Consider the following 24,683-nt stretch of genomic DNA (forward strand, 5'->3'; position numbering starts at 1 on the left):
AATGTACTCTAAAACTTTTCTGTTCATCAAAGCCCACTAGCCTTCCTCACACTCAGATCACACATCTCATCTACTCTCTCTCTTCCCAGGTTAACCCCCTTACCTCTTAGACTGTAAGTGGTCATAAGCACAGTGCATCACCCTCATGGTTCTCACCCTACACTATCCCTGTCGCCCATGCGATCTTATTCAGTCAGTTACTGACCCTTTCTGTCCGCCCCGCATGGGGTTAAGTGCTACTTTACCTATAAACTCTAATTTTGTTACATCATTATTACATTGTTTAATTTTTTTCCCCTGTACTGTTTGTTTGATCCTTTTCATATTGTTTGGGTTATACTACTGTACTGTGATTCTCCATGTACAGCTCTCTACCAACACATGGTGGCGCCATATAAATAAAAGAATAATAATAATTATTGAATTGAAGCTGAAGATTGTTCTTGGAAAGATTTTGCATTTATAGTGTCATCTGCATACAGCAGAAGCAGCTGAGAATGCAGACACGTACCTCTGTGATGTTGCTGGTTCCTAATTACTTAATTGGCTGCATTCTTGTATATATTTGATAACCACAGACAGAATGGCTGCACTGTGTGTATTTGACCGATGCACGCTAAGCTCGGGTTTGCTTCCTCTGTAGTTTTTAGTATACAGTATATTAATCTCCTTTAAAAATTGCTGCTGTAAATGAATAAACAGTATTATCTCATTCAGTTCATCCATTTAATTTCACATTTTCTTATGTTTCAGTTCACTACATGCACGACAAGTTGGATGATTTTGGTGGTGTGATCAACAACCATCTGCAGCCTCTGTTCATGCAGGTTAGGAAAGGAACGGATGAAAACAGCGGACAAAGATATTACGCTCTGGTATGCATAGTTTAAATCCCATATTACTTCCGTATTATTTCACAGATTGTGTTCTGCATTTATGTGTATGAAATAAGCCTACATAAATACAATAAGTTAGTGTAACCTAAATGCGTAAAGAAAGGTGTAGCTTGTGTAATTTGTGTTTATGCAGTGTGTACGGCGAATGTAATGTATCGTTACATCGCTTTGATGGGTTGCACCATTGTTTGGTGTGTTCCCAGCTTCACTCACTACTAGAGGACTGCTCGGTTTTACGTCATTTATGTTACGCATGAATCGTGGGATGGAGGGGGTAGTGGGGATGGTGTGATTACGATTTTCTTACATTGAACAGAGTGTAACTAGGCTTGCACTTTCCCACACATGTCCTTTTGTGAGAGAACATGACTGTGTCTGTTAATGCCACCTCTTTACCCTTCTGTCTTATTTACATAAACTGTTTCTAAATAATGGTGCAACTGTGGCGTGGTCACCACCTAATCTGGTATTCCCCGATTACCCAACTATTGGTGCAGACCTTACACCATAGCAGACACCCACTTCCTCGGCCAGTATGCCATTTACTTACATTTCTAACTGGTTTCATTTGTAAAAAAGTAGGCATTTGATGCCCAAGGCGACTCTGCATGTGTGGTGTGTAAATGGCTCTTACTGTGCTACTATGCATCTATTTTTGCCATATTAAAAATCAGATCCTGAAGTCAACACGCTTCTAAAGATGCATACTGTATGCTGCAAACCATCCAGGTGTTCAGACATCTCTCTGCAGCTGCTCCAGCCAAGGGAAGACTGGTCACTTTTCACTTACAGTATGCGCTGAGGTGAGAGAATGGAAAATGTTATAAGGGTGGGACATGATACATGCAGACGTGGACAAATTTCTTAGAACCTTTACAGATCATTAAAACGATGCTTCATATCATCTGCAAACTGATGAAATGAAAAGCTTTTGATTCATGTATATCTGCATGCCTTTGTTATGTCATAGAATAAAGCAAAGAAACTCAGAATAGAGAATAATTATTTATTCTTTTTTTTTTTTTTAAATCGTTTTATTGGTTTTTACAAACAAATGGAAAAATAAGCAAATTGCAATAGATAGTGAGATATATAGAGAAGAAAAATAGGAAGGAGGGTGCTAAGGATATACATCAGTTGCAAGATGTTGGACAATCTTTCCAACAAACAATTATTATAAACAATTACAGACATCAAAAAACAGACATAGAAAGATATAGAGAAGAGTGGATAGGGGTGGGAGTGGGTGAAGACAAAAAACAAAAAGGGGGGGGGGGGGTCGGCCAGTCGAGGTCATTTTCACCGATAAACTAAAGTAGATTTAGGAAAGCAATTACATTAGATAGTTGTCAGTGGCGGTTCAGCATTAAAGTGTAATGTCCAAGGTGTCCAAGTTTTGGTAAAAGAATCCGGAGAGTCATGAAGTGCAGCCGTAATGCGTTCCAGTTTGTATGTGAACCAAATGGCGTTAATAGTAGCAAGTAGAGTGGGAGGGGCTATGGACTTCCAATTTGACGCAATTTGGCATTTGGCTGTGCTCAATATGTGCTTGATGAGGGTGCGTTGGTGACGTGAGGTGTCAGGGATGGGACGGGAAAGTAAGGAATATAGGGGTGAGTCAGGTATAGTTATATTCGTGACATCTGAAACCAATTTATGGATTTGCCGCCAATATTGGCGGATAGATAGACAGGACCACCAAACATGCAGCAGGGTTCCTCGGTGCCCACACAATCTCCAACAATCAGCAGAGCAGGAGGGGTAAATAGATTTTCTCTAACGTCCTAAGTGGATGCTGGGGACTCCGTCAGGACCATGGGGTTTAGCGGCTCCGCAGGAGACAGGGCACAATAATAAAAGCTTTAGGATCAGGTGGTGTGCACTGGCTCCTCCCCCTATGACCCTCCTCCAAGCCTCAGTTAGATTTTTGTGCCCGGCCGAGAAGGGTGCAATCTAGGTGGCTCTCCTGAGCTGCTTAGAATAAAAGTTTAAGTTAGGTTTTTTATTTTCAGTGAGTCCTGCTGGCAACAGGCTCACTGCTACGAGGGACTTAGGGGAGAGAAGTAAACTCACCTGCGTGCAGGATGGATTTGCTTCTTAGGCTACTGGACACCATTAGCTCCAGAGGGAGTCGGAACACAGGTCTCACCCTGGGGTTCGTCCCGGAGCCGTGCCGCCGACCCCCCTTGCAGATGCCGAAGTTGAAGAGGTCCAGAGGTCCAGAAACAGGCGGCAGAAGACTTTCAGTCTTCATAAGGTAGCGCACAGCACTGCAGCTGTGCGCCATTGTTGTCAGCACACTTCATACCAGCGGTCACTGAGGGTGCAGGGCGCTGGGGGGGGCGCCCTGGGCAGCAATGTATTATACCTTTTCTCTATCGTCCTAGTGGATGCTGGGGTTCCTGAAAGGACCATGGGGAATAGCGGCTCCGCAGGAGACAGGGCACAAAAGTAAAGCTTTCCGATCAGGTGGTGTGCACTGGCTCCTCCCCCTATGACCCTCCTCCAAGCCAGTTAGATTTTTGTGCCCGGCCGAGAAGGGTGCAATCTAGGTGGCTCTCCTAAAGAGCTGCTTAGAAAAGTTTAGCTTAGGTTTTTTATTTTACAGTGAGTCCTGCTGGCAACAGGATCACTGCAACGAGGGACTTAGGGGAGAAGAAGTGAACTCACCTGCGTGCAGGATGGATTGGCTTCTTGGCTACTGGACATCAGCTCCAGAGGGACGATCACAGGTACAGCCTGGATGGTCACCGGAGCCTTGCCGCCGGCCCCCTTGCAGATGCTGAAATAAGAAGAGGTCCAGAATCGGCGGCAGAAGACTCCTCAGTCTTCTAAAGGTAGCGCACAGCACTGCAGCTGTGCGCCATTTTCCTCTCAGCACACTTCACACGGCAGTCACTGAGGGTGCAGGGCGCTGGGAGGGGGGCGCCCTGGGAGGCAAATGAAAACCTATTTTGGCTAAAAATACCTCACATATAGCCTCCGGAGGCTATATGGAGATATTTAACCCCTGCCAGAATCCGTTAAGAGCGGGAGACGAGGCCGCCGAAAAAGGGGCGGGGCCTATCTCCTCAGCACACAGCGCCATTTTCCCTCACAGAAAGGCTGGAGGGAAGGCTCCCAGGCTCTCCCCTGCACTGCACTACAGAAACAGGGTTAAAACAGAGAGGGGGGGCACTAATTTGGCGTTAGAAATATATAAAAAAGATGCTATAAGGGAAAACACTTATATAAGGTTGTCCCTATATAATTATAGCGTTTTTGGTGTGTGCTGGCAAACTCTCCCTCTGTCTCTCCAAAGGGCTAGTGGGTCCTGTCCTCTATCAGAGCATTCCCTGTGTGTGTGCTGTGTGTCGGTACGTGTGTGTCGACATGTAGGAGGACGATGTTGGTGAGGAGGCGGAGCAATTGCCTGTAATGGTGATGTCACTCTCTAGGGAGTCGACACCGGAATAGATGGCTTATTTAGGGAATTACGAGATAATGTCAACACGCTGCAAGGTCGGTTGACGACATGAGACGGCCGACAAACAATTAGTACCGGTCCAGACGTCTCAAAAACACCGTCAGGGGTTTTTAAAACGCCCGTTTACTTTAGTCGGTCGACACAGACACAGACAGGGACACTGAATCCAGTGTCGACGGTGAATAAACAAACGTATTCCTTATTAGGGCCACACGTTAAAGGCAATGAAGGAGGTGTTACGTATTTCTGATACTACAAGTACCACAAAAGAGGGTATTATGTGGGATGTGAAAAAACTACCATAGTTTTTCCTGAATCAGATAAATTAAATAAAGTGTGTGATGATGCGTGGGTTCCCCCCGATAGAAAATTATGGGCGGTATACCCTTTCCCGCCAGAAGTTAGGGCGCGTTGGGAAACACCCCTTAGGGTGGATAAGGCGCTCACACGCTTATCAAAACAAGTGGCGGTACCGTCTATAGATAGGGCCGTCCTCAAGGACCAGCTGACAGGAGGCTGGAAAATATCATAAAAAGTATATACACACATACTGGTGTTATACTGCGACCAGCGATCGCCTCAGCCTGGATGTGCAGAGCTGGGGTGGCTTGGTCGGATTCCCTGACTAAAAATATTGATACCCTTGACAGGGACAGTATTTTATTGACTATAGAGCATTTAAAGGATGCATTTCTATATATGCGAGATGCACAGAGGGATATTTGCACTCTGGCATCAAGAGTAAATGCGATGTCCATAACTGCCAGAAGATGTTATGGACACGACAGGGGTCAGGTGATGCAGATTCCAAACGGCACAAAGGTGTATTGCCGTATAAAGGAAGAGGAGTTATTTGGGGTCGGTCCATCGGACCTGGTGGCCACGGCAACTGCTGGAAAATCCACCGTTTTTACCCTAAGTCACATCTCTGCAGAAAAAGACACCGTCTTTTCAGCCTCAGTCCTTTCGTCCCTATAAGATCATATCTGTCCAGGGATAGAGGAAAGGGAAGAAGACTGCAGCAGGCAGCCCATTCCCAGGAACAGAAGCGTTCCACCGCTTCTGACAAGTTCTCAGCATGGCGCTGAGACCGTACAGGACCCCTGGATCCTACAATTAGTATCCCAGGGGTACAGATTGGAATGTCGAGACGTTTCCCCTTCGCAGGCTCCTGAAGTCTGCTTTACCAAGGTCTCCCTCCGACAAGGAGGCAGTATGGGAAAAAAAAAAAAAATTCACAAGCTGTATTCCCAGCAGGTGATAATTAAATTACCCCTCCTACTACAAGAAAAGGGGTATTATTCCACACTATATTGTGGTACTGAAGCCAGAAGGCTAGGTGAGACTTATTCTAAATCTAAAAATTTTTTGAACACTTACAAAGGTTCAAATCAAGATGGAGTCACTCAGAGCAGTGATAACGAACAGGAAGAAGGGGACTATATAGTGTCCCGGGACATCAGGGATGCTTACCTCTATGTCCCAAATTTGCCCTTCTCACTAAGGGTACCTCAGGTTCGTGGTGCAGAACTGTCACTATCAGTTTCAGACGCTGCCGTTTGGATTGTCCACGGCACCCCGGGTCTTTACTAAGGTAATGGCCGAAATGATGATTCTTCTTCGAAGAAAAGGCGTCTTAATTATCCCTTACTTGGACGATCTCCTGATAAGGGCATAGTCCAGGGAACAGTTGGAGGTAGGAGTAGCACTATCTCGGATACTGCTACAACAGCACGGGTAGATTCTAAATATTCCAAAATCGCAGCTGATCCCGACGACACGTCTGCTGTGCCTAGGGATGATTCTGGACACAGTCCAGAAAAAGGTGTTTCTCCCGAAAGAGAAAGCCAGGGAGTTATCCGAGCTAGTCAGGAACCTCCTAAAAACAGTGCATCATTGCACAAGGGTCCTGGTAGAAAATGGTGGCTTCCTACGAAGCAATTCCATTCGGCAGATTTCACGCAAGAACTTTTCAGTGGGATCTGCTGGACAAATGGTCCGGATCGCATCTTCAGATGCATCAGCGGATAACCCTATATCCAAGGACAAGGGTGTCTCTCCTGTGGTGGTTATAGAGTGCTCATCTTCTAGAGGGCCGCAGATTCGGCATTCAGGATTGGATGCTGGTGACCACGGAGCCCAGCCCGAGAGGCTGGGGAGCAGTCACACAAGGAAAAAATTTCCAGGGAGTGTGATCAAGTCTGGAGACTTTTCTCCACATAAATATACTGGAGCTAAGGGTAAATTTATAATGCTCTAAGCTTAGAAAACTGCAAGGACTTTTCGCTGGGCGGAAAATCATGTGATAGCACTGTCAGCAGTGTTTCATCCCGGGAATGGAAACTGGGAAGCAGACTTCCTCAGCAGGCACGACCTCCACCCGGGAGAGTGGAAACTTCATCGGGAAGTTTTTTCCACATGATTGTAAACCGTTGGGAAATACCAAAGGTGGACATGATGGCGTCCCGTCTGAACAAAAAACGGGACAGGTATTGCGCCAGGTCAAGAGACCCTCAGGCAATAGATGTGGACGTTCTGGTAACACCGTGGGTGTACCAGTCGGTGTATGTGTTCCCTCCTCTGCTTCTCATACCTAAGGTGCTGAGAATTATAAGACGTAGAGGAGTAAGAACTATACTCATGGCTCCGGATTGGCCAAGAAGGACTTGGTACCCGGAACTTCAAGAGATGTTTACAGAGGTCTTATGGCCTCTGCCGCTAAGAAGGGACTTGCTTCAGCAAGTACCATGTCTGTTCCAAGACTTACCGCAGCTGCGTTTGTTGGCATGGCGGTGGAACGCCGGATCCTAAGGGAAAAAGGCATTCCGGAAGAGGTCATTCCTACCCTGGTCAAAGCCAGAAAGGAGGTGACCGCACAACATTATCACCACATGTGGCGAAAATATGTTGCGTGGTGTGAGGCCAGGAAGGCCCCACAAAGAAATTTCAACTCGGTCGATTCCTGCATTTCCTGAAAACAGGACTGTCTATGGGCCTAAAATTAGGGTCCATTAAGGTTCAAATTTCGACCCTGTCGAATTTCTTCCAGAAAGAACTGGCTTCAGTGCCTGAAGTTCAGACGTTTGTAAAAGGGGTACTGCATATACAGCCTCCTTTTGTGCCCCAGTGGCACCTTGGGATCTCAATGTTGTTTTGAGTTTCCTAAAGTCACATTGGTTTGATCCACTCACCACTGTGGAATTAAAATATTTCACATGGAAGGTGAAGATTCTATTAGCCCTGGCTTCAGCCAGGCGTGTGTCAGAATGGGCGGCTTTATCATATAAAAGCCCTTACTTAATTTTTCATTCTGACAGGGCAGAATTGAGGACTCGTCCTCAATTTCTCCTTAAGGTGTTTTCTGTTTTTCACATGAACCAACCTATTGTGGTACCTGCGGCTACTAGGGACTTGGAGGACTCCAAGTTACTTGACGTTGTCAGGGCCCTGAAAATATATGTTTCCAGGACGACTGGAGTCAGAAAATCTGACTCGCTGTTTAGCCTGTATGCACCCAACAAGATGGGTGTTCCTGCTTCTAAGCAGACGATTGCTCGCTGGATTTGTAGTACAATTCAGTTTGCACATTCTGTGGCAGGCTTGCCACAGCCAAAATCAGTAAAAGCCCATTCCACAAGGAAGTGGGCTCATCTTGGGCGGCTGCCCGAGGGGTCTCGGCTTTACAACTTTGCCGAGCTGCTACTTGGTCAGGGGCACACCCTGACTGAGGAGGACCTGGAGTTCTCTCATTCGGTGCTGCAGAGTCATCCGCACTCTCCCGCCCGTTTGGGAGTTTTGGTATAATCCCCATGGTCCTGACGGAGTCCCCAGCATCCACTTAGGACGTTAGAGAAAATAAGAATTTACTTACCGATAATTCTATTTCTCGTAGTCCGTAGTGGATGCTGGGCGCCCATCCCAAGTGCGGATTGTCTGCAATACTTGTACATAGTTATTGTTACAAAAATCGGGTTATTCTTGTTGTGAGCCATCTTTTCAGAGGCTCCTTCGTTGTTATCATACTGTTAACTGGGTTCAGATCACAGGTTGTACGGTGTGATTGGTGTGGCTGGTATGAGTCTTACCCGGGATTCAATATCCTTCCTTATTATGCACGCTCGTCCGGGCACAGTATCCTAACTGAGGCTTGGAGGAGGGTCATAGGGGGAGGAGCCAGTGCACACCACCTGATCCTAAAGCTTTTATTATTGTGCCCTGTCTCCTGCGGAGCCGCTAAACCCCATGGTCCTGACGGAGTCCCCAGCATCCACTACGGACTACGAGAAATAGAATTATCGGTAAGTAAATTCTTATTGTAGTCTAGCAGGCACCAAGTACCATCTGTAATACAATTTATAAGAGTTTTCAGCTATGCGGACAGATATAGAACTCCTGGTAATTTCTTGTCTGATATCATCCCATTCCTCAACAGTTAAGGTTTCTCCCACGTCTCTCTCCCATGCCAATTCGTGACTTTCCTTGGGAGGGGAGTTGTGTGACAATAGTACCCGGTAGATGCGTGAAAGTAGTCCCTTAGTTGAATGCGGGCCTCGGCACCACGCTTCAAGAGGGGTCGCTATGATAGGGTGAGTGGGTTTAGTAAAAGTATTGTAGAAATGTCGTAATTGTAAGTACTGATAGAAAACTGAATGGGGGAGAGAGAAACGGGATTGTAAATCCGCAAAGGTCGGAAATGAGGAGAGAGGAGCTAGGTCCTGTAGAAAGAGAATGTTGGTGTGCGGTCCAATATCGGAATGCAAGATGATTTTTGCCCGGGGGGAATTGTGCGTTGTTCCATAATGGAGCTAAATAAGGGTTGTGAGAACGGAGTTGATAGAAACGAGTACAAAGATCCCATATCGAGAGAGAAAAACGTATCGTTGGTAAAAGTAGAGTAGAGTTTGGACGGGAGCGGGGCGGACACCATAGTAAGGTTGAGGCCGAATACATATGCAATGAGTGCGCCTCAAGAAAAGTCCACGTTCTTTGTGCGGGTGGCGAGTGCCAAAGAACACAAGTGGCCAGGTGTGTGGCTCGATAGTATCGAATAACATCTGGTAAACCGAGACCGCCCTCCGTACGGTGCTGCTGGAGTAGTCGCATTTTGACTCTAGGTTTTTTGCCAGCCCAAATAAAGTTAGATAGGTCTCGTTGAAGATTTTTCAGTATTTTAATGGGAATGTGAATCGGGAGGGTTTGCCATAAGTACAATAAACGCGGCAGTAGGTTCATTTTAACCGCCGCGATGCGTCCAAACCAAGAAATAAACCATTTGTTCCAAGCAACCAGATCAGATTTTATTGAGGAAAGTAAGCGTGGGAAGTTAGCTGCATATAGCGATGAGTAGGATTTGGTTAAGTAAATACCTAGATATTTGAGTTTAGTGCTTTGCCATTTAAAGGAAAAAGAGGATTGTAAGAGGCGAAGATCTTGTTGAGGTATATTAGGTCCAGGAACTCTGTTTTGTCAGTATTGAGTTTATAATTAGAGAAGGAGCTATATGTCCGAATCTCCTCAAATAAGTGTTGTAGGGAGGAGCACGGGTCGGTCAGGGTTAAAATAACATAATCCGCATACAAAGCAATTTTATACTCATGATTGTCCACTAAGATGCCTGAGATGTTAGGGTTCAGTCGAATTTTTGCCGCTAGTGGTTCCATCACCAGGGCAAAAAGCAGGGGAGAAAGTGGGCAGCCCTGTCGGGTGCCATTTCTAATAGGCAGAGGCGGGGAGGAAAGACCGTTAACCAGAATAGAAGCCGAAGGATTGCGATAGAGCGAGGTGACAGCATTATAAAAAGCACCATGCAATCCTATAGTCTGCAGGGTTTGTTGTATAAAGGGCCAGGCCACCCTATCAAAGGCCTTTTCCGCATCGAGAGCCACCACCAGAGTCGGGAGGGATTCCTTATGAGAGAGATGTATGAGATCAATAAGACGCCGAGTATTGTCCGCTGCCTGACGATTGGGGATGAAACCTACTTGGTCTGGGTGAATTAATGCGGGAAGATAAGGAGCGAGCCGATTCGCAAGGATTTTGGCGAATAACTTCAGATCCGTGTTCAGTAATGAAATGGGTCTATAATTTTTCATATCTAGCGGATCCCGATCGGGTTTAGGGATTACAATAATATTGGCTCTGGTGGTGGCTGCATTGAGGGAGCCCTCCTCCATTAGTGAGTTAAAGAGTGAGTGTAGCATAGGAAGAAGGGCGTGGGGATTTTTTTTATAATAGATTGCGGTGTAACCATCTGGACCTGGGGCGGAAGAGCGGCTGAGTTGCTTAATCGTAGCAAGAATTTCTTCGTGAGTGATAGGAGCATTGAGTATTTCAAGGTCTATCGTAGAGAGAGTCGGCAAATGACAGGAGGAAAGATACTGTTGAATACCAGAGGTGTGGTGCGGAGCGGTTGAAGTATCAGAAGAAAGATTATAAAGGGAAGTATAGTAGTCTTGTAAGTGAGAGGCCATCAATTTAGGGTCACAGGTTGTGGATCCATCAGGGCATTTCAATGCCAGTATACGATTGAGCGCACGTTTCGCATGCAACCGACGGGCTAGTAGAGCATCCGCTTTATCCGATTTTTCATAAAATTTCTGACGGATCCACAAGAGTGATTTAATCGTTTTTTTAGTAAGGATCTGCGACAACTGACCTTTCAGAGCGAGAATTTTTAGATAGAATTTTGCGTTTGGGAAAGCGTTGGTGAAGAAGAGTTAACGAAGTCAGCTCAGCCTCAAGATCAGCGATCCGTTTCGTTTCTATCTTTCTCTGGGCAGACGTAAGATTGATGAGAAGGCCCCGTAGTGTAGCTTTGTGGTGCTTCCCATAATATAGCAGGCGAGATATCAGGAGAGTCATTCTCTGTAAGATATTGGTGAATCGCAGTATCGATTTGAGACACGTTAGAAGAGTTAAGAAGAAGTGACTCATTTAGGCGCCACGTGCGCGTAGCTGAAGGGGTGTAAGGGGTAGCTAAGTCAAGCATTATCGCATAGTGGTCTGTCCATGTGGTCGGGACCACCTGGGCTCCCAGAAGGGTCTGAGTGGAGTCTCGATCTACAAAGATATAATCAATACGAGTATATAAGTCGTGTTGCGAGGAATAGTGAGTATAGCCCGTTGCTGAGGGATAAAGTGTTTTCCAGCTATCATATAGGTTGTGAGCTGTGATGCATGATTGTAGAAGTTTAGATAGCTTCGCATGGGGGGAAGGCCCCAAGCATGGGCGTGATCTATCCGCATGGGGGTCAAGGGTAGCGTTACAATCACCGGCCACAATAACCCAGGTATTCGAGAACTTAGCGAGGTGTTCAGAGAACGTCTTAAAGAAGGAACCCTGCTGCATGTTTGGGGAGTAAATTGATGCCAAGGTGATAGGTGTTTGATTGAGGGAGCCAGAGAGGATGACAAACCTACCATGGGTGTCAAGGACCGTGTCTCGAACAACCAAGGGGAGGTCTCGGTGGATCAATATAACAGTACCTCTACGTTTAGCTGTCATTGTAGAATAAAAGGCTTGGGGATAGCGTTTAGAGCTTAAAGACGGGTGGGGAGCTGTGAAGTGAGTCTCCTGTAGGAAAACTATGTCCGCCTTCTGTCGGGTGAAAAAGTGAAACGCCATGGACCGCTTAATCGGGGAATTGAGGCCATTGACATTACTAGATAAAATCTTCAAAGTCATGGAGGATAAAAATCAGTAAGACTCAGTAGGAAGAATAGTCCACGAAATGGCCACCAAGGAAGAACAAAGAGGGGTTAACAAAACAGGAATAGAAACGGGTAAATGTGAACATGAAAATGAACTCAAGGGATAGACCTTTTCCTAAAAGCGGGTTTGGTCTATGAGGGAAAGGGTTAATGCCGTGTAGGCAGTCCCTTCGGAATGGGGGGTAGCGCCAGTAACAGTAAACAATAAGAAGGAGGAGGAACATAGGGAAAAAAGGAAAATGCATTCTGCGAGCCAGTGTAAGGGGCGTGAAAAACTAGATCAGAAAGGAAAGAAGAGCAAAACGAGAAGAGGAGACAGTACAATTAACAGTTATACATACAATAATATCACATCAAAATACCAGAGTAGTATAATTTAAGATCAGCTAACTTTTCTAGAAGAAAAAAAAGAAACATCAGATTGGCGAAAATTGTAACATAAATGAAATAGTGGTATTTTATAATAAACATAGTATCCGGGGTGGGCGGCGAACGCCTAGAAGCTCGAGTCATCCCTCAGAACAGAATAACAGATTAGCCTTACCAATTCAAGGCATGGAACTAACATAAGAGTGGGATTACCCAGGGTCAACGTGTAGAAGTCCCCAGTATCACATAGTCCACTAAGCAACAAAAGTCAAACGTATAGAACAATGTAATCTGAAGGGGGAAAAGTTAGCATATGGAAACAAACGTAGCAGCAAAAATATGGATATTAACTCAACTTCTCATTTAGTAGACCATTCGGGTGTAGGCGCCAGAGGCCTCTTAGAGGAGGTGGTGGCGAGTTGATTTCTAATCTCGTCAGGGAGAGAGTCAGAGATGCCAAGGGACCTGAGGAGGTCATATCCCTGAGCAGGGGTTTTAATCGAGTGGTGAGAGCCATCTTTGGAGACATGTAGTTGGAATGGGAACCCCCATTTGTACTTAATGGAGTGGTCACGGAGAACCTTGGTGATTGCAGTAAGGTCTCGACGTTTCCGAAGTGTAGAGGGGGCCAAGTCCTGATAAATCTGAAGCTGAGTCCCAGAGTAAGCAACAGATTGGTGCTCACGAGCCGCCATCATGAATCTCTCCTTCGTTTTGTAATAGTGGAACCGTAGGATAACATCTCGAGGGGGTTGAGTGGGGTGAGGATGTGGGCGCAGCGCTCTGTGCGCTCTATCTAGAAGATAAAGATCTTTAGGAATCTCAGGAATCAGGGTCAACAGTAGACCATCTAGGAAGCCCAGGAGGCCCTCCATAGTAACACTTTCTGGTATGTAACGGATCCGGACATTGTTCCGACGGTTCCGGTTGTCCATATCTTCCAAATGGTCCCCATGGTGATCCAACTCTGCGCGAATCTCAGTCAACTCCTGTTCGACCACTGTTTGATACTGGCAGACTTCATCTAGTTTACGTTCCAGAGAGTCAGTACGGGTGCCTAAATCAGCAAGTACGTGTCTTGGTGTGAATCCAAGACGTTTCTTACGATGGAGTTTCAACTTGGGCGGTTTCTCCTCTTTCTGCAAGCAGGTGTGGATGTGGGCCTGCGCTTGGGCTCCATAAAAGTCCAGATTTCGGCCTTGCCCATTTTCTTCCAGAAACATTTGGCTGCCCTCCCTGAGGTTCAGACTTTCTTGAAAGGGGTTCTGCACATTCAGCCTCCCTTTGTGCCTCCTACAGCACCTTGGGATCTTAACGTGGTGCTGCAGTTCCTGATTGGTTCGAGCCTTTACAGGAGGTTGATGTGAAGTTTCTTACTTGGAAGGCGGTCACACTGTTGGCATTGGCATCTGCTAGACGTGTGTCAGAGTTGGGGGCATTGTCCTACAAGAGCCCTTACTTGATTTTCCATGAAGATAGAGCTGAGCTCAGGACGCGTCAGCAGTTTCTTCCGAAGGTTGTGTCGGCCTTTCATATCAACCAACCTATTGTGGTGCCAGTGGCTAGTGACTCATCAATTACCTCAAAGTCCTTGGATGTTGTGAGGGCTTTGAATATTATGTGAAGAGAACTTCTCGTCACAGACAGTCGAACGCTCTGTTTGTCCTTTATGATCCCAACAAGGTTGGGTGTCCTGCTTCTAAGCAGACGATTTCTCGCTGGATCAGGTTTACTATCCAGCATGCTTATTCTATGACAGGGTTGCCATGTCCAAAATCTGTTAAGGCCCACTCTACTCGTAAGGTGGGTTCTTCCTGGGCGGCTGCCCGGGGTGTCTCTGTTTTACAGCTTTACCGAGCAGCTACTTGGTCTGGGTCGAACACGTTTGCTAAGTTCTACTAGTTCAATACTTTGGCCTCTGAGGACCTTCAGTTTGTTCGATCGGTTCTGCAGGAGCCTCCGCGCTCTCCCTCCCATACTGGGAGCTTTGGTACATCCCCATGGTACTAATGTGGACTCCAGCCTCCTCTAGGACGTAAGAGAAAATAGGATTTTAATTACCTACCGGTAAATCCTTTTCTCGTAGTCCGTAGAGGATGCTGGGCGCCCGCCCAGTGCTACGTTTTCCTGCATTTGTTACATGGTTGAGTACTGCATTGTTACTTGGTTAAGTACTGTAGTTCAGCCATTGCTGAATTATTTCAAGCTGATTAGCTTGGCTTTCTGTTGTTATGTGTGAGCTGGTGTGAATCTCACCACTATCTGTGTATTTCCTCCTCTCGAAGTATGTCCGTCTCCTCGAGCACAGTTTCTACACTGAATCTGGTAGGAGGGGCATAGAGGGAGGAGCCAGCCCACACTAATAAACTCTTAAAGTGCCCATGGCTCCCAAGGGACCCGTCTATACCCCATGGTACTAATGTGGACGCCAGCATCCTCTACGGACTACGAGAAAAGGATTTACCGGTAGGTAATTAAAGTCCTATTTTATTCTCTTTAGTGGTCCGCAATAGAAAAGATTATCCATGCAGTATGTACTGTAATGTTTTTTTACAAACTTTTGTCTATAGCTTTTGAGCTGTGACTATCCAAGAGGTAATCGTTCCCTTGCTATAATGAAATAATCCTGCGTTGTTTGCATGTTCCAAAGATGTTACTTCCTTAGCATTTGCCTAAGCTTTGTGTTGCATTTCTTCATTCTCTTCTAGGTTAACCTTGCAGAAAATGAAGTGACAAAAATGGCTTTGGATTATGCCGAGAATGAGCTGGAATTATTTAGAAAGACGGTGAGGAATCCATTGTCAGTATTAGCTTCTAATGAAGTTGGCAGGCTTCCTTGTGTTTTGTACATGAACAACATTTTATAGAAAAGGTGGAGGCATTCTTTTAAAGTGCACGTAGTGGGGGGTAGAGTCTTCTCTCGAAGTACAGACCAAGTGCATTTTGCTTAGTGATATTATTGAATAGAGAGGTGCGATGTTGGGAGTGGTCCTTCTTGTGTGGAAGGTGCGCAGCCATTTCTCTAACGTCCTAGTGGATGCTGGGCACTCCGTAAGGACCATGGGGAATAGCGGGCTCCGAAGGAGGCTGGGCACTCTAGAAAGATCTTAGACTACCTGGTGTGCACTGGCTCCTCCCACTATGACCCTCCTCCAAGCCTCAGTTAGATTTCGTGCCCGGCCGAGGTTGGATGCACACTAGGGGCTCTCCTGAGCTCTTAGAAAGTTATAGTCTTAGAATTTGTTATTTTCAGTGAGACCTGCTGGCAACAGGCTCACTGCAGCGAGGGACTAAGGGGAGAAGAAGCGAACTCGCCTGCTTGCAGCCGGATTGGGCTTCTTAGGCTACTGGACACCATTAGCTCCAGAGGGATCGACCGCATGCCCAGCCTTGATGTTCGGTCCCGGAGCCGCGCCGCCGTCCCCCTTACAGAGCCAGAAGCAAGAAGATGGTCCGGAAAATCGGCGGCATGAAGACTCTGTCTTCACCAAGGTAGCGCACAGCACTGCAGCTGTGCGCCATTGCTCCTCTCACACACTTCACACTCCGGTCACTGAGGGTGCAGGGCGCTGGGGGGGGCGCCCTGAGGCAGCAATAAAAACACCTTGGCTGGCTAAAATACCTCAATATATGGCCCCAGGGGCTATATATGAGGTAAATACCCCTGCCAGAATTCCATAAAAAACGGGAGAATAGGCAGCGAAAAAGGGGCGGAGCCTATCTCCTCAGCACACTGGCGCCATTTTTCCCTCACAGCTCGGCTGGAAGGAAGCTCCCTGGCTCTTCCCTGCAATTACTACAGTACAGTAAGAGGGAAAAGAGAGGGGGGGCATTAAAATTGGCACTGTATACAGTATATTATATAAAAAGCAGCTATTAGGGACATAACTCAGTTAGTCCCTGTATATATATAGCGCTCTGGTGTGTGCTGGCATACTCTTACTCTGTCCCCCCAAAGGGCTTTTGTGGGTCCTGTCCTCGTTTAGAGCATTCCCTGTGTGTCTGCGGTGTGTCGGTACGGCTGCGTCGACATGTTGAATGAGGAGGCTTATATGGTGACAGAACAGAGGCCGATATATGCGATGTCGCCCCCTGTGGGGCCGACACCAGAGTGGATGGATAGGTGAAAGGTATTAACCGACAGTGTCAACTCCTTACATAAAAGGGTGGATGACGTAACAGCTGTGGGACAGCCGGCTTCGCAGCCCGCGCCTGCCTAGGCGTCTCAAAGGCCATCAGGGGCTCAAAAACGCCCGCTCTCTCAGATGGCAGACACAGATGTCGACACGGAGTCTGACTCCAGTGTCGACAAGGTGGAGACACATACACAATCCACTAGGAACATCCGTGACGTGATCCCGGCAATAAAAAATGTGTTATACATTTCTGACTTTAACCCACGCACCTCTAAAAATAAGTTTTAGGTTTGGGGAGAAAAAACAGTGTTTTGTTCCCCCATCAGATGAATAAATGAAGTGTGTGAAAGCGTGGGTTCCCCCGATAAGAAACTGGTAATTTATAAAAAGTTACTGATGGCGTACCCTTTCCCGCCAGGTGGATAAGTTACGCTGGGAGATATCCCCTAGGGTGGATAAGGCGCTCACACGGTTGTCAAAAAAGGTGGCACTGCCGTCTTAGGATACGGCCACTTTAATAGGTGCCTGTTGATAAAAAACAGGAGGCTATCCTGAAGTCTGTATTTACACACTCAGGTACTAGACTGAGACCTGCAGATAGTGCTGCTGCAGCGTGGTCGGTGACCCTGTCAAACAGGGATACTAGTTGGCAAACATAAAAACATATTAAAGACGTCGTCTTATATATGGGGGATGCACAGAGGGATATTTTGCCGGCTGGCATCCAAAATAAATGTAATGTCCATTCTGTCAGGAGGGTATTAGAGACCTGTCACTGGACAGGTGATGCTGACTTAAAAAGCGCATAGAGAGCCTTATAAGGGTGAGGAATTATTTGGGGATGGTCTCTGGGACCTCGTATCCACAGCAACTGCTGGGAAGAAATAATTTTACCTCAGGTTTCCTCACAGACAAAGGTACAGTCCTTTCGGCTTCAGAAAAGCAAGCGGGTCAAATGGCGCTTCCTTTCTGTACAGAGACAAGGGGAAAAAAGCTGCACCAGTCAGCCTGTTCCCAGAATCAAGATTCTTCCCCCGCCTCCTGTGAGGCCACACCATGACGCGGGTGCTCCACAGGTGTAGCCAGGTACGGTGGGGGGCCGTCTAAAAAATTTCAGCAATTAGTGGGCTCGCTCACAGGTGGATCCCTGTTTCTTTCAAGTAGTATTTCAGGGGTACAAGCTGGAATTCGAGATGTCTCCCCCCAGCCGTTTCCTAAAATATGCCTTGCTGACAACTCCCTCAGGCAGGGAGGCTGTGCTAGAGGCAATTAATAAGCGGTATTCCCAGCAGGTAATACTCAAGGTGCCCCTACTTCAACAAGGACGGGGTTACTATTCCACACGGGTTGGGGTACCGAAACCGCATGGTTCGGTGTGACCCATTTTATATTTAAAATCCTTGAACACAAAAATTCAAGTTCAAGATGGAATCGCTCAGGGCGGTTATTCCAAGCCTGGACGAGGGGGATTACATGGTATCCTGGGACATCAAGGATGCTTACCTGCATGTCCCCATTTACCATCCTCGCCAGGAGTACCTCAGATTTGTGGTACAGGATTACCATTACCAAGTCCAGACACTGCCGTTTGGACTGTACATGGCACCGAGGGTGTTTTATCAAGGTAATGGCCGAGATGTTGATACTCCTTAAAAAAAAAAAGGGAGTTGTAATTATCCCGTACTTGGACAATCTCGTTATAAGGGCGAGGTCCAAGGAGCAGTTGGTAGTCGGGGTAGCACTATTTTGGAAAGTGCTACAACAGCATGGTTGGATTCTAAACAGTCCAAAGTCACAGCTGGTTCCTATGACACGTCTACTGTTCCTGGGGATGGTTCTGGACATAAACCAGAAATAGTGTTTCTCCCGGAGGAGAAAGCCAAGGAGTTGTCATCTCTAGTCAGAGACCTCCTGAAGCCAAAATAGGTAGCAGTGCATCATTGCACGCGAGTCCTGGGAAAAATGGTAGCTTCCTACGAAGCAATCCCATTAGGCAGGTTCCATACAAGAACTTTTCAGAGGGACCTGTTGGACAAGTGGTCCGGATCGCATCTTCCGATGCATAGGCTGATAACCCTGTCTCCAAGGACCAGGGTATCTCTACTGTGGTGGCTGCAGAGTGCCCATCTTCAAGAGGGCCGCAGTTTCGGCATACAGGACTAGGTCCTAGTGACCATGGATTCCAGCCTTTGAGGCTGGGAGGCAGTCACACAGGGAAGAAATTTCCAGGGACTTTGGTCAAGTCAGGTTATTTCCCTACACATAAATATTCTGGACCTGAGGGCCATTTACAATGCCCTGAGGCCGGCAAGGCCTCTGCTTCAAAAACAGCCGGTACTGATCCAATCAGACAACATCACGGCAGTCGCCCATGTAAACCAACAGGGCGGCACAAGAAGCAGGATGGCGATGGCAGAAGCCACAAGGATTCTCCGATAGGCGGAAAATCATGTGTTAGCACTGTCAGCAGTGTTCATTCCCGGAGTGGACAACTGGGAAGCAGATCTTCTCAACAGACACGACCTCCACCCGGGAGAATGGGGACTTCCTCCAGAAGTCTTCCAATAGGATTGTACACCATTGGGAAAGGCCACAGGTGGACATGATGGCGTCCCGCCTCAACAAAAAGCTATAAAAGATATTGCACCGGGTCAAGGGACCCTCAGGCGATAGCTATGGACGCTCTGGTAACACCGTGGGTGTACCAGTCGGTTTATGTGTTCTCCCCTCTGCCTCTCATACCAAAGGTACTGAGAATAATAAGAAGGCGAGGAGTAAGAACGATACTCGTGGATGGCCAAGAAGAGCTTGGTACCCAGAACTTCAAGAATTTATATCAGAGGACCCATGGCCTCTGCCACTCAGACAGGACCTGCGGCAGCAGGGGCCCTGTCTGTTCCAAGACTTACCGCGGCTGCGTTTGTCGGCATGGCGGTTGAGCGCCGGATCCTGAAGGAAAAGGGCATTCCGGAGGAAGTCATTCCTACGCTTACTAAAGCCAGGAAAGAGGTTACAGCAACTCATTATCACCGCATATGGCGAAAATATGTTGCATGGTGTGAGGCCGAAAGGGCCCCAACAGAGGAATTTCAACTAGGTCGATTTCTGCATTTCCTGCAAGCAGGAGTGACTATGGGCCTTAAATTGGGTTCCATTAAGGTACAGATCTCGGCTCTGTCGTTTTTCTTTCAAAAAGAACTAGCTTCAGTACCTGAAGTTCAGACATTTATAAAAGGAGTGCTGCAGAGTCAGCCCCCGTTTGTGCCTCCTGTGGCACCTTGGGATCTCAACGTGGTGTTGAGTTTTCTTAAAATCATATTGGTTTGAACCACTAAAAACCGTGGATCTGAAATATCTCACGTGGAAGGTGGTTATGTTATTGGCCTTGGCTTCTGCCAGGCGAGTATCAAAGTTGGCGGCTTTGTCTTGTAAAAGCCCTTATTTGATTTTCCATATGGATAGGGCAGAATTGAGGACTCGTCCCCAGTTTCTCCCAAAGGTGGTGTCAGCGTTTCACCTGAACCAGCCTATTGTGGTGCCTAGGCTACTAGGGACTTGGAGGACTCCAAGTTGCTAGACGTTGTCAGGGCACTGAAAATATATGTTTCCAGAACGGCTAGAGTCAGAAAATCTGACTCGCTGTTTATCCTATATGCACCTAATAAGCTGGGTGCTCCTGCTTCTAAGCAGACTATTGCTCGTTGGATTTGTAGTACAATTCAGCTTGCACATACTGTGGCAGGCCTGCCACAGCCAAAATCTGTCAATGCCCATTCCACAAGGAAGGTGGGCTCATCTTGGGCGGCTGCCCGAGGGGTCTCGGCTTTACAACTTTGCCGAGCAGCTACTTGGTCAGGGGCAAACACGTTTGCAAAATTCTACAAATTTGATACCCTGGCTGAGGAGGACCTGGAGTTCTCTCATTCAGTGCTGCAGAGTCATCCGCACTCTCCCGCCCGTTTGGGAGCTTTGGTATAATCCCCATGGTCCTTACGGAGTTCCCAGCATCCACTAGGACGTTAGAGAAAATAAGAATTTACTCACCGGTAATTCTATTTCTCGTAGTCCGTAGTGGATGCTGGGCGCCCATCCCAAGTGCGGTTTATCTGCAATACTTGTACATAGTTATTGTTAACTAAATCGGGTTATTGTTGAGCCATCTGTTGAGAGGCTCTATTGTTTCATACTGTTAACTGTGTTTCATATCACGAGTTGTACGGTGTGATTGGTGTGGCTGGTATGAGTCTTACCCGGGATTCAAAATCCTTCCTTATTGTGTACGCTCGTCCGGGCACGGTACCTAACTGAGGCTTGGAGGAGGGTCATAGTGGGAGGAGCCAGTGCACACCAGGTAGTCTAAGATCTTTCTAGAGTGCCCAGCCTCCTTCGGAGCCCGCTATTCCCCATGGTCCTTACGGAGTGCCCAGCATCCACTACGGACTACGAGAAATAGAATTACCGGTGAGTAAATTCTTATTTTTTACTGTAAAGGGACATCATATTAGCGTCATCTCTGTGCTGGCAGCGGTCGGGGCTTGCCCTGTACCTTTTAATCAATGCTTCCGTTCAGTTTTATGTTCTCTTTATCCAACGTCACAAAATAAATATAAAAGCTTGCCCTTATATCCCCTCACTTTCTTGATTAATTTAAGCCATGTACTGGGCTAAATGAAGCAGTATTTTTTTGCAAATGCAACAGTAACATTTACAGAAGAGGGCATTATACATTTATGGGACGCTTTCTTTTAGTTTGTGGTGGGATCCCCCAATATCATAGTAATTTTGTATTTTGATGTGTTGGATGGACTAACTAGATAGAGTTGCTTTATACACCCACTGCGCTTTATAAATGAGGCCCTGAGAAGCTAATTTTCATTTCTATCTGGTTTTCTTCTTGTTTGTCCATGTCCTGAGCAGATGGACCTGATTATAGACTCTGACAATGGGTTTGCATCTTCCACAAATATTCTGAACCTCGCTGACCAACTTCAAACCAAGAAAATAAAAAAGAAGGAGGCCGAGCAACTACTGCAGAGTTTTGTGCAAGAAAAGTGGCTGATTGAGGTTTGTTGTCCAATGCTGTTGGTAACAGATTTAATTGTCACACGTTCCGGGACTAGCCCCAGAGAGTTGGATTTACCATTACAGGACATTAGAAGAACACATTTTAGCTAAGTGAATGTTACATTCACTTAGCTAAAATGTGTTCTTCTAATGTCCTGTAATGGTAAATCCAACTCTTTGTCACATTACAGGACTTGTTAGGGTATAAATTTATTGGCTTTGTTCATTAGCATACATAGTTATAGACATCTAGTGACTGTGGTATGGAGACCCTAGCTTGTGAAAGCTTTCAATGTGCAGTAGTTCTGTTTAAATGTTTACGACCGCGACATCACCAATATTCCCTCCTACCCAGAGACGTGCACAGGAAAATTGCTGAGGTTAGGTATTCCTTTTTTCTTCTGCAGGGTCCACAGTAGTATCCACAGGATATACCTTGGGACATTAGGTAGCAACAGCGGAATGGCACCAACAATCAAAGCTTTTCAGACTCCTAGGATGCAACAGGCCACTCTCCTATATCCTCGCCTCATTGCTCAGGCATTCAGTTTTTTGTTTGGTGTGGCAGGAGCCGGACCACGGTTTATTGGGCTGCTGATTTTTTGCTGCCATAAGCTTTTTATTATTTTATTTTTATAGCCTTACATTTTTTGAGTGATTTTTCTAAAAAGCGCCTTATACGCACCATAAAAAGAGTCGCTCCATCAACTCTCCGCCAGGTCACGACATCGGTTATCTTCGAGTACAGTGCTGTTTCGGCGGGCGTCAGCTATGGATGTACTAGCAAGACCAAATTTACGTTACCAGGCTGTGGCCGGAGAACGGGGAAGAAGGTAAGGCGACGGTTCCGCTTAGCGGATGGAGACGCAAGACGCAATACTATTTCGGGCGGAGAATACCGAACAGTCACTGACGCAGCTGCCACCTTGGGTGCACCAGCGCTTGGCCTCGGGGATCATAGGTTCCAGGGATTAGTGTGAGGCCGCGATCCCTGGGGTTGATATCAGCAGTGGGGAGTAAGACACTCCCTTGGTCGCCCCTCCCTCCCGATTCATGACCTCTTTCCTCAGAGTTTTCCCCGCTTCTGTCTGAGACGCTAGAAATCATACTAACCCAGGCTCAGCGTGGTGCGGCTTTGTCCCTGGTGCGTCGGTGTTCACTTGGGTGTCGGTGTTCACTGGTAGCGTCCTGACCACTCAGCAATGATCGATACTTGAAGCGGGGTTAAGTCTTCCTGTATACCGATCTTCTGAGGCAGGTGATACAGCACTGAGTCTCTACCTACCAATGGGGTACTGAGTAGTTGTATAAGTGCCTGATGCATATGAGTCTTGTAAACTGTTACTGCTGTATCTTTCGCTGTGCGTCTGAATACGTTAAAAGTTCTAAATAAGGTAATGCAGTAATATGTTTTTCCTACACACCAAATGTATTCTGTAGTTGAATATGTGCTCATATTGCTAATGTATACTAATGTGACTGTTTGCTAGTGTGGCTGCTGACTTAAACTATGTCTCTGTCAGTTTTGCTTTTCTCTTTTATATTTGATACTCAATGTTGGTGCAAAGCAGGGAGGGATCTGATTGTATGCCACTTCACAAAGTTAAAGTGAATACTGTCACAAATTGTGTAGTTTACACCATACGTGTGTGTGATTTAAATTGCCATGTCTAAGTGAGGCAAGGGTGAAGAGGATACACTCTATAGCAGCACCTACATTAATAACATGTTTGTCCTGCAAAGCAGGGTTAACCTCTCAAGATCTGGTAGAAAATGGGTTATGTGCAAATTGTTGTAGTTTCCATCAATGCCTCCTTAATAAACCAAGGCAGGCACAGGTTCCGGCTGACTCTCCATGGGCATCGTTTGCTCAAACGTTATCCAATATAGCGGAGTGAATGATGCCAGCTTCTGTACCAGGTATAGGTTACCCTATTAACCTTTACGTGCAACATTTCTCCTAGGTTATGACACATCCATCCAGTTCAGGAAGCTGCAGCTTTTCAACAAAAACAGACGGACAGGCCTATAGAAAGAAATTCACATAGACATGAAACAACATCTTCACAGTCTACACATGTTTCGGAAGAGGACACTTCGGATGATGATGCCGATTCCTCACTTTCTGGGTCTGCATATAGAGATAATGAATGTCTCAGCTCGGTAGATATACCTGAGTTTATTAATGCAGTAAAAGCCATTCTAGCAATTGCTTCAGCTAAAAGCATTTCGGATTTATGTGCGTTATCCTGTCGCCCTCCTTTTCTGATATTTCATCCAGATAGAGCAGTTCTACGAACTAGATCTGGTTATCTTCCTAAGGTGGTCTCTAAATTCCACCTTAATGAAGATATTGTTCCGGCTTTTCAGGGACCGGATCTCTCTGCAGGAGATGCATCATTGGACATAGTCCGTGCTTTAAGGATCTACGTGGATCGTTCCAGTGCCACTAGAAAGACAGAGGTTGGCCTGCTGACAAGCAAACACTGGCGAGATGGCTTCGGATGACTATTTTGGAAGCATATTCTCAAGCTGATCTCCCTATCCCGGCTGATGTCTCTACCCACTCTACTCGTAAGGTAGGTCCTTCATGGGCAGCACAACGTGGTACCTCAGCTGAACAGATATATAGGGCAGCCACATGATCTTCCATTAACACATTCATTAGACATTATGCCTTTGATACCTTTGCCTCTCAGGATTCTACTCTCTACTGAATTCTGCTTTGGGACATCCCGAGGTATATCCTGTGGATACTACTGTGGACCCTGCAGGAGAAACAAGTAGTTATGGTAGACTTACCGTTGATGACGCTATTTCTCCTAAGTCTACAGTATCCACCGGGATCCCACCCTGACACACCTGATTTGAGGATCCTTACACTTGCTAACCTCTTCCTTCGTGTACGGAACTGTGTGTATGTTCTTCTCGCCTGATTAGGGATCTCTATTATGCTCTTGTCTTAAGCTTTGGGAAAACAACTGAATTGCCCGAGCCAGGAGGTGGTGATATAGGAGACTGGCCCGTTGCATTTTGGGAGGC

General features: G+C 46.5%; 1 protein-coding gene across 3 annotated transcripts in view; it reads left to right on the forward strand.

The window, feature by feature from the left end:
• NSMCE1 (NSE1 homolog, SMC5-SMC6 complex component) overlaps positions 1 to 24,683 on the forward strand; it is a 71,168-nt gene that overhangs the window by 26,017 nt on the left and 20,468 nt on the right. For all 3 annotated transcript variants that reach the window (XM_063934580.1, XM_063934578.1, XM_063934579.1), the window contains exons 3-5: positions 754 to 875; positions 15,150 to 15,227; positions 21,495 to 21,641. In XM_063934580.1, the coding sequence (XP_063790650.1) occupies positions 754 to 875; positions 15,150 to 15,227; positions 21,495 to 21,641 (347 nt within the window). The remainder of the gene's footprint in view (positions 1 to 753; positions 876 to 15,149; positions 15,228 to 21,494; positions 21,642 to 24,683) is intronic.

This window comes from Pseudophryne corroboree, chromosome 7 (assembly GCF_028390025.1).
Source record: "Pseudophryne corroboree isolate aPseCor3 chromosome 7, aPseCor3.hap2, whole genome shotgun sequence".
In the NCBI taxonomy this organism is placed as follows: Eukaryota; Metazoa; Chordata; class Amphibia; order Anura; family Myobatrachidae; genus Pseudophryne; species Pseudophryne corroboree.